Genomic DNA, 10,850 nt, shown 5'->3' on the forward strand with positions numbered 1-10,850 from the left:
CTTTTAAAACCATCCATCCATCCATCCATCCATTATCTTGACCGCTTATCCCGTTAGGGGTCACAGGGGGTTGGAGCCTATCCCAGCTGGCTTCGGGCGGAAGGCAGGGTGCACCCAGGACAGGTCACCAGCCTATCAAAGGGCTAACACAGAGAGACAGAACCATTCACGCACACACTTACACCTACGGGCAATTTAGAGTGATCAATCAACCTGGTAAGCATGTTTTTGGACTATGGGAGGAAGCCGGAGCACCCAGAGAGAACCCACGCATGCACGGAGAGAACATGCAAACTCCACACAGAAAGGCACCTGCTGGGGATTCAAACCAGGAACCTTCTAGCTGTGAGGCAACAGTGTCACCCACTGCACCACTGTGCAGCCCCTTTTAAAACCAATACATAACAAGTAGTATGAAATCATCTTAGAAATTATGCACAACAAAGTCAAAGGGTATATTCAGTTTTTTTTTAATAAAACCTTTGTTTTCTTCAAACCCTGCACTTGTAGGTGTAAAACCGATTATCATTTAGGTATAGATTCCGAAGTAGTAAACTGGCACTGAAATGACTATAAAAATAACAGAAGTCCAAAATCCCCCCTTGAGATAATTGCACTTGACTTGTTAGACCTGAGTCTTATAGTTTGATAGCCAGTGTGAGACCATCTCCCACTGTGAGCATACTCAGGTTTATTCGAGTATCTCTGTATAACTTCTTGTTCAGCTTGTCGATGGCCACAGTGTCTTCATCGTCTTGAGATGGATTCACCACCTTCCCGCCCCACAGCACCTGCAGAAGGAGGAAAAAAAACAAGTTGTAGAGGATTAGTTGCCTGAAATACTGAGCAGACACTGCAAATTGAATTCTTATCTGAGGTAAAGCCCTTACATTGTCGATAGCGATGATGCCACCTTTCCTCAGGAGTTGCAAAGACTTTTCAAAGTAGTTGTCGTAATTAACTTTGTCTGCATCGATGAAGGCAAAGTCAAAAGTGCCTGCCTGGCCATCAGACAAAAGATCATCTGAAGGGAACAAACAGATGGGTTAAGGTAACTTCTTTAAACTACACTGGCTTCCTGTCTGTCAGAGAAGAGACTTTAAAATCCTGCTCATGGTTTATAAAGCACTGAATGGTTTAGGCCCAAAATACATTGCTGATCTGCTGCTACTTTATGAACCATCTGGACCTCTGAGGTCATCAGGTACTGGTCTGCTTTCAGTCCCGAGAGTCAGAACGAAACATGGTGAAGCAGCATTTAGTCATTATGCACCACATATCTGGAACACACTCCCTGAAAGCTGTAGGTCCGCTCCAACTCTCACCTCTTTTAAATCAAAGATTAAGACTTTTTTATTTGCCACTGCCTTCCTATCTTAGCTTATTTTAACTCACTTTAAATTTTAAATTTACTTTTAATATATTTCTGATTATCCTTTTATTTTCTGTTTTATTATATATGTCATTTTAATTGTGCTCTTTTATGCTTGTCTGAATGTTTCCAATGCTTTTAATGTTTTAATGTTAAACACATTGAGTTGCCCTCGTGTATGAAATGCGCTATACAAATAAACAAATAAAGTTGCCTTGCCTTAATCAAAGAAAATATGAAGATATGGTTGCATCTTGTCCACCATGTGAATCAGTTGTCTTTGTCTTCAAGAGGTCATAATTTTATTCAGATTTAAACTTTTTTTTTTTTACTCTCTTAAATGAAAAATGTATTTAAAATGTATTTGTGGTAAAATTTGATAAATAATAATTTAAAAAAAGAATTGCTTTATTCCAATTTTGACCACGTGACCTGATGATTTTTGTTTTTTCCTTTTACGTGACTCTTTCGGTGATTTACGTCGATTTACGTACGTAACGTCATGACAGATGATCACGTGCATACCGCAGTTTCGTTTAGCGGTAGATTCAAGTGAAAAGACTTTAGAAAGCTAACCAAAATGCTTAACTGGCCTGTTTTTTTATTGTTGCTAACTCTCGAAGAAATTACACTCGAGAGGAGGGACGCGTATGAATATATCTGGCGGAACAAGTGGAATCCAGGTAAGAGCTGACGTACCTGTCCTGTTTACTCAGAAGCTGTAACGTGGCACGCAGGTAGTTAGCCAAAACGCAGCAGTTCGCATTTCACGTGGTTGAGGTGCCAAAAGTAAATAAAGGAAATCGAGTTTACTTTTCAGCCAACCATATCACTGAACTACTACACTTGATTTAGTTTCATTGTCACGGCACAGAGTACAAACTGGTCTGTGAACGGGCAGTGCAGGGTCGTGGTTTTGTGCAGGATAACAGAGAAACTACAGACATCTCATGGCTGAAATAAGTATAGTATAAACATGATCAAACAGGAGAACAGAATGCCACAGGACATCAGAATGGTGAGCTCTCTGGCTGTTTTTAAAAGTAATCTACTTTTTAATCTGGAATAATATCATTTTAGCCCTGGACTGCATTATTGTAATCATTATTTTATTGTGTATTTATTTATTTCTTGTATTTATCTGTTCATTTAAACCTTAACTGATTTTTAATGTTGCTTTCTATCCTTACTTATTTTTATTAATTTTACTATATTGATTTTATTTTTAATTATTTTATCTATGATTACATCTTTTATTATTTTATCATGTCTGTTGTTTTCTGTCTCTGTTCTTTTGTGAAGCACTTTGGGCTGCATGCTTGTTTGTATGAAAGGTGATTTATAAATAAAGTTGAGTTGAGAACAGTGAGAATTGAATAATGAAAAATGTAATAAAATTGCCAGGGGAATTATTAGAAAGGTACAAAGTGTAGTTGAACTTTTAGTTAAAATACAAATATTTTATTTCTCCTGGATATATTGACCTCACAGATATAGTGGCGGCTGTATTTTTGTGCCTTTGCCATGACAAGGAACTGACCCCAGCTTTTGTTTGTCATTGTAGCTTGTTGAGACTCAACATTTTGGTAGCTTCATCAAAGATAGTCCTGTTCTAGACAACAGAGGTCAATCCCCATATACATGTTTAAATCTCAGCTAAGGAAACTATGGTAGTCATGGTTGTAATGAATATAGATGTATATTTAAGAAAAAAGAGGGCACCAACAAGCCCTCTGAAATGACTGTTGCAACACCAGAAAGTTGAACATCTCCTGTGATATAAAGAGCAGTATGTTCATAAAGAGATGCAGTACTGTACCAAGTGTTTTCAGAGCTGGCTGGAGGCGTAGATCAATCTTTTTGTCGACTTCAGCCTGTTAACACAGAGGGACAGAAACTTTTAAAAACATAAGAGGTATATACAATGTTATGGATTGTGGTAGTGTGTCAGGGGTTGCTTTGTTGGGTGTTGCTGTACTGTATAATCCTACACTCAGGACCCAGGATTGTAAACTTCATTTCCTCACTAGTCAGTTAGCCCCTCCTCTATCAGTCATTTAGACTGTCCAGAGATATTACACTCATACTGTAGAACAGATCAAACCAGCAGATCTTTGCATATCAGAGTCAAGAACAACCAAACGTGCCATTTTTGTCCTTTAAATTACTTGAACTATTATTTGGTCATTAAAAATATTGTCCTTTGGGATGATGGTGGCCTAGCGGTCCAAGTGCCCCATGTAGCGAGGCTATAGTCCTCGTCACAGAGGTTGCCGGTTCGACTACCAGCCGATCGACCATTAGCTGCATGTCTTCCCCCACTCTCTCTACTCCCCATGTTTCCTGTCTCTCTTCAGCTGTCCTGTCAATAAAGGTGAAAAAGCCCAAAAATATAACTTAAAAAAAAAGTTGTCCTTCAATATATTTCTTATCTCTCAGACAGGATACGTTAAAGATTTGTGTTGGTTATAGTGTTATAGCTTTGGTCTTTTATCACTTTAAAGACAAACAGTCACTAAAGTCTGCTCCACGTGCAGATGCATACACTGCACTATGTTTATAATCTGGAATATTAAATTGAATTTCCCCTGCACTGGTCATCACTTCTTACTATGAGAACAATACAGCATTATAATGTCATGAGTCCCATAAAAATACAGTTATTTAAAATGATTTAAAAAACAATGATAAATGTGCCAGGTACCTCTTTCCAGAAGGCTTTGCCAATGTTGGTGTAGGTCTCACTGATATCACACGCCACCAAAACTCCATCGTCAGGCAGAGCCAGGGCAATGTTCAGTGTGTTGTAGCCCGTGTAGACTCCTGCAGTGAGAGGACACTCAAATCAGCAAGTGGTGACAATACAGAGGGAAGAATAATTTAAGTTTACAGTGTAACTCCAACTAGTGTTCTGATTATTGAACAGGCATTGTCAACATTTTGTAGGAATCTGATTTTATTTGATATATTATGTACACCAGACAATTAGTATTAGTAATTAGGGTGATTTCTCATGAAGATTGTTCCTTGACCAAATAAAGATTTAAGCAGCGTTCTAATCAGCTTTGTACTTTTTTTCTTTCTTTATCAGATAGGAGAGTGGAAGAGAGACAGGAAATGTGGGGAGCAGAGAGAGGGGGAGGACATTAATGGTCGAGGCTGGAATCGAACCTGCAACCTCTGCGTCCTCTGCGACTAGGGCTATAGCCTCTGTATGTGGGGCGTGCGCTGAGACCGCTAGGCCGATGGTGCCCCACTTAATTAATGTTTTTTTAGATTCGTTTTTTTTTACTTTTTGTTTTTATTTGACAGGACAACTTTAGAGACAGGACATGTAGGAAGACCAAATCATGTCGGGATCAGGGATCGACCCTATGACCAGCGTGGTAAGGACTGTAGCATCTGTCTCCCTGCTCTACCAACACTGCTAAAACGGTGCCCATTATCTTACAAGTTATATTACAGACAACTGACATTTTGGAGAAGGACAGTGGCCATACATAGATGAAAAAAAACAACAATGCTCACAAAATTACATGTATAGCATGTTGGCTATCATTTGCTTAATTTAATTTGTATGCACAGGATATGTACATGCAGGGAGCCAGAAGACCAGCCTTTTACTTGAACTATGAAGTTCAGTGCACCTGTAGCAAGAATCACTTGAACGCTGGAAGTAAAGTTTATAATGAGCTACCAGGAAGGTAACATTAGTTGTTAGATCAAAATTACTATTTGAAGGGGTGCAGATTTGGCCTAATGGTTAAGTTGGCACGCCCATGTAGCAGGCGGCCCGGGTTCAGCCAGCCTGTGGCTCCTTTCATGGATGTCATTCCACCCACTCTCTCCCAGTTTCCTACGCTATCCACTGTCCTCTCCTCTATCTATAAAAGTTTTTTAAAAAAGCACAAAAAATATAGCTGTAAAAAAAATGACCATTGGGGTTATTATTTACATCATAATGTGAATAATTTTTCAATCCAATGATCACCAGGGTGCTGGTTTAGCTCGTTGGTTCTGTTGCACACCCCGCATGCAGAGGCTACAGTCCTAAAGTGGCTGGTCTGATTTTAATTTACATTGCTGCATGTCATTCTCCACTCTCTTTTCCAAGTTCCCTTTTCTGTCCACTGTCCTATCCTATTATTTAAGGCATGAAAAGCCCAGAAAGTAATCATAAAAAAAAAAAGAAAGAAAGAGATTGTCACCATGCAAATTATGGTCACATGAAATATGTGCTCAAGTTCACAACAGTGTTGCTTAGTGAAGCAGACTTTTTGTAGCTGTTACTGTAATTTACTGCACAGGCAGATTACAGGTTACAATCTGTGTTATGAACAAGTCTGGAGGAACCGTGTTCCTTGATTTGGTCTTGATCTGCTCGCGACTGGACGATGAAGAAAGATGGCTCTCTGGACGGTAACTGGCAGCTTCTTGCAGTCGGTTTCAGCACCATGGAGAGCACCGCATTGCTCAGTCCTTATGCTACTGTAATGTTAGTGGTTGGTTAATGGATGAATTTGCAGGCTGGGTAAAACTTGATCAATGTTAGAAACCTCTTGGATTGATTGATTGATTCTTTTAATGACCACACAGCCAAGCTGGTGGAATTTGTTTTCAGTACAGCTGCAGGTTCCAACATTACATGTAGATGTAACATTTCAAAAACAATAAATACAAGGGCCATGCCTAATCTTTGGTGTTTAGAGTTAAGAGTTAATAAAGTTGATTGCAAGAGGAATAAAACTGTTTTTAAAATGGGTTGTTTTGGAGGCAATTGTCCTGTAGCGCCTCCCAGAGGGCAGTAGCTGGAAGGCATAGTGTGCAGGGTGAGTGGGATCAGAGATGATCTTACAAGATCTTGCATATGATTGAGCTTGAAAATGACTTTATGTCTAACTTTAGGTGCAGATCATAATTTTATGAACTCTTTTTGCTACTTGATGGTTTGATTATATCATTTAAAATACAGCCAGAACCAGGAACAATTGAAAAACTGTTGTCTCACTACAGAGCATGTCTTGTTGCTGTCTGCCGATAATAGATACATTTGATATCGTATTGAAAAGTCAGTAAGCTGTGGTTCTATTATTTTTTGTGTGTAACCGAATTTCCCCTGTCAACCTTGTTTATTGTGTGCGTGTGTGTATGTGTGTGCGTGCATGTGTGTGTGCGTGCGTGTGTGTGTGTGTGTATGTGAAGGTACTCTGTCTGAATAGTTCTCAGCTAGTAGAATATCAAACATGACACGCATGCTTCAAAAAGTAGAGTTTAGATGAAGACGGCGGCTCTTACCGATCTCTAATGCTTTTTTGGCTTTTATCAGCCTTGCCAGATTCGCCATGAACTGCGACTGTTCACAGGCCACCATCATAACATTCATAGGTTCTTCCATTGTCCTCTAAAAATGAGCGGAAACCACTTATATTACTTTCACAAATTACATCATGAAACACAGTTACATCCAAATGCATCAAGTGTTTAATTGTACCAGAACACACACTAAAACATCCTTACCAGTCTGAGCTTTGTCAGAGCCGGATGCTCCCTCATGGAGTGATTGAGGACGTACTGCATCAGGGGGTCGGTTTTCCCCCCGCAGTGGCTTTTGGAGATGCTCATTCTGAGTGATTTCCTTTTCCCTGGGGGTGAATGTGAACGACAAAACAGTTAAAACAATCTTAGGACATGACTATTCCCCAGGATTTACAGCCCAGCCTATACATATTCCAGAAAAGTGACATCTGTTCCAGTTATTGTACAGTCTCTTTATTTGATTTAGAGCAGATAAAACTCAAGTGATCTCAGAGGGTAAAATCCAATTATTGCAGTGTCAGCAACAGAGCCGGACAAAGAAATGAATGCTGGAAACTGCCAGATGGTATTGCTTAGATATCCCAAAGGGCAACATACAGGGCCGGTCTAGACTGAGAGTCTCGTGACATCTTTTATCTCTATGTTTCTGGTCTACGTGTGTGTCAAATGTTGTCTAATATTTACCTTGAAGCACTATTTGCATTCTTTACATCACTTTGTTTAAGTTTGGTATTGACTGTAAAAAACTGTACATGATGCTGATACATGCAGTTGTGTTAACTAGAACAATGACAAGGTAATTCATTATACTGTGTGAAAAACTGTGTGACATTTTTTAAGTTCAACTTTCTACAGATGCATACTAGTACATTATTTTCTTGAACATGTCATACCATGGATTTTCTCAGGATTTATCTCTCAACTGGGGTATTATGTAACTTTTGTTGACAAAAGTGCCTTTAATACAGCTTAAGTTATGTAAGACTCAAATTAGGTCACTCGGCTCAGTTTTGGTCGGTTTCTGTGCACGCCATTCTGTAAGAATATGTCAAAATCCTCAGTCTAACAACTCCAACTAACTGGATTAAAGTTGAATAAAACAAACAGGAACGACAAGAAATAATAAATCTACTAGACTTCTTATTCTTGCACCAGACTACATATCAAAGATGCTTTTAGTGTATAAACCAGGACGGCCTCTTAGATCCTCCGGCTCCTGTCTTTTAGCTGTTCCTCAGAGCAGAACAAAAACATTTGGTGACACTGCTTTCAGCCACTACACTCCTAAACTATGGAACAGCCTGCTGGAGGATCTGAGAGGAGTTGACAGAGATATTGAGACTTTTAAATGTAAACTAAAAACGTATTTATTCAGTCTGGCTTTTAAGTAGGGTTTAACAATTTTATTACTTACCATTTACTGTAATATTGGTTTAAGTGCTGCTTTATTATTTTAGTAATTTTAACTGTTATCTTATTCTATTTTTATTTATTTATTCATTCATTTATTTATCTACTCAGTTTTATTGATATTTTTAGCCTTAGTTCATTTTCAACTCTTATCCTTACCCTTTTTAAATCTATTTATTTTAACTATTTGTATTCTTAATTTTGACGCTTTCACTTATTTTAATTACACATATTGTATTGTTGTTGTGCATTAGTCTCTATTCTATTTTAATTTATGTTATTATTATTTTTATTCTATATAGTCAGATATATCTAATGATCAATAAACAGATATTATTATTATTATTATTATTATTATACTCCCTAATATGTCTTACCATTGTTTTATTTCTGCTTCTTTCTTGTTTTTCAATCACTGTAAAGCACTTTGGGTTGCATTTGATTTGTATGAAAGGAGCTATATAAATAAAGATTGATTGATTGATTACTCAGCTTAAAAATAATTGCCATGTCCAAGTAAAATCTACAAGAACAACTTCTGTGCCTTACAGTTTCAATTTATTAAAAAAGAAATAAAACCTTTTTTTATGGGACAATAAATGGGTAAAAAAAGGACACTGAAAAAAACTGTATACTTTACTACAATATATATGACTCTTTTTCTATAATTACAACCAAACCATTTCTTATAAGTCCAAAATAAAAACATTATTAAGAAATCAAAGGCAGTTTAACTGTTATTAAATTTATTTTAACAATGGAAACTGTTAATTTTAAAGAGCCACCATGTTAAAATGTGTGAGTCCAAAGGTTGCCCACTAGTGATGTAAATAGGCTTAGACACTTTACGGCACAGATTACCTTGATGTAATAACGACGTTACTAAGCTTTAAAGTCAGGTTTATAAGCGTATACACCTTTTTGTTCTTACCAAATAAATACCCCGTGACAAAAACAACTCCAAGTGCGACGGACCCAACCAGGGCCTCTTTGGAAACGTTACGAAAAGACATATTTTCTGCAATTACTACACTGTAGTACCCACAGACTGTAGAGTACCACACAATATAACCGGCCCAAGTCAAGCACTTCCGCATCAGCCGACCACTTTACCGTAATGCTCCTAATAGACGCGCAGCTCAACGCGAAGAGCAGCATGGGAGGCATCTGTTGCCTCCGAGTCAGCGCACTATGCGTTTAAAACGCTGTCTACTACTATCACGTGACTGCTTTTGTGTTGTGCAGCGATTAAACGAGTAGAATGTAAAAACAAAGAGTGGAAGGAGTCTAATTTAGGACAAACATGCAGCGAAGAGGGTGCGTCAAGTCGACTGCGCACCGAATTGGCTGTATCCTTATCCCTATATTATCCACATGCAGCTGCAAACCAAACATGGAAAAACAACTCACCACCCGGCTGCGTCTATGGTCAGTTAGGTCTGAGGGAGTGATCTTCTTCCTGTGTAACGAACCTTAAAAATGAGCTCGTTTATGTAGACATAATCTCAGTCATATGACCGGCAGTGGATCTCATGATTGGGCTGTATATCAGACGCCCATTGTTATGACTCGCCGTTGCGTGCAAGTCAATACCCCCCCCCCTTTTTTTTTTTTTACGCGGATAGGTCAGCAGATACTCTGAAGTGTATCATCTGAGTGATGGTGGATGAAGTTCCGGCAACTTAATATGGTACAATACATTATGGATTATATCATTACACTATATTATTATGTATTAACATCTAAGTAGCACTGATCTGTAGACTTAATCTGAACAAGAGCTAGTTACAGCTGTCAGATTAATGTTCCCAAGCAATTGGAACCACTGCAGTTGATATAATCCAGTATTTTTTGGCTCTGAGATCACACAATTTATGGATTGTAAAATGAAGTAGAGCTAGGGTTAAACTTGCACTAAGTTTTGGGAAGTTTACTGTGCCCTAAATGAGAATGGTTATGTCTGATGAAATGACTACTGAGTGTCACTATTTAAGTCAACATTTGTGCAATACTTCAGAATCAGCTTTATTGGCCAGGTATGCTTGAACACACAAGGAATTTGTCTTTGGTAAACTGTGCTCTCTTTGTACAAAGCATAAGAATAAGACATACAAATAAAAATAAAATATAACAATAACCTTAGCTATAAATACAAAAGAACAACAAGTAGGCATGACTAATATGTACAGGCTAAAATACTATGATAATAGTGCAGTGGTGAGTTGCAGAGGTAGTTTTTACATTAAAAAAATAGTAGTTAAATAATAAAATAAATAGAAATATGGAATTCTGCTTGGAGAATTGTTGCATTGTTTATTAACATGTATATTTACAGAGAGTATTTATCTGACAGGTATGACACTGTTATGGTTTAGTGTTCATCAGAGTGACAGCCTGGGGGAAGAAACTGTTCTTATGGCGAGTTGTTTTGGCGCACAGTGATCTGTAGCGCCTGCCGGAGGGGAGGAGTTTGAAGAATTTGTGTCCAGGGTGTGAGGGGTCAGCGGGGTCAGCAGCCCATCAAAATCCACGCAACCCAAAAGTTCCTCACAGGAATACTGTATATATATATATATTTTCTGTACTCTAAATCCACTATAGCCCCAGCAATACGATGAACTACTTTCCTATCAAAACCCACATAGTGATTACGCTAAATGAGCAGCTTCAATGTAACGACACCACTAAAAGTGTCAATTATCAACAGATAATGACTGTTATTGGAGTGTTTCCCGCTCTCCACAAAACTCCA

General features: G+C 38.2%; 1 protein-coding gene across 2 annotated transcripts; it reads right to left on the reverse strand.

The window, feature by feature from the left end:
* Nucleotides 1-453: 453 nt before the first annotated feature.
* LOC117829579 (catechol O-methyltransferase domain-containing protein 1-like) lies at nucleotides 454-9,638 on the reverse strand. Of its 2 annotated transcripts, none has more exons than XM_034707148.1 (7): nucleotides 9,030-9,165; nucleotides 6,890-7,014; nucleotides 6,668-6,773; nucleotides 4,077-4,195; nucleotides 3,192-3,246; nucleotides 891-1,024; nucleotides 454-791 (listed from the first exon to the last, which is right to left on the reverse strand). In XM_034707148.1, the coding sequence occupies exons 1-7, from the start codon at nucleotides 9,109-9,111 to the stop codon at nucleotides 639-641; spliced, it is 774 nt and encodes a 257-aa protein (XP_034563039.1). In that variant the 5' UTR covers nucleotides 9,112-9,165; the 3' UTR covers nucleotides 454-638. The 2 variants fall into 2 exon arrangements, with proteins under 2 accessions (XP_034563039.1, XP_034563040.1); XM_034707149.1 differs by lacking the exon at nucleotides 9,030-9,165 and adding an exon at nucleotides 9,509-9,638 and having other exon boundaries at nucleotides 473-791.
* Nucleotides 9,639-10,850: the final 1,212 nt, after the last annotated feature.

This window comes from Notolabrus celidotus, chromosome 18, assembly GCF_009762535.1.
Source record: "Notolabrus celidotus isolate fNotCel1 chromosome 18, fNotCel1.pri, whole genome shotgun sequence".
Classification (NCBI taxonomy): Eukaryota; Metazoa; Chordata; class Actinopteri; order Labriformes; family Labridae; genus Notolabrus; species Notolabrus celidotus.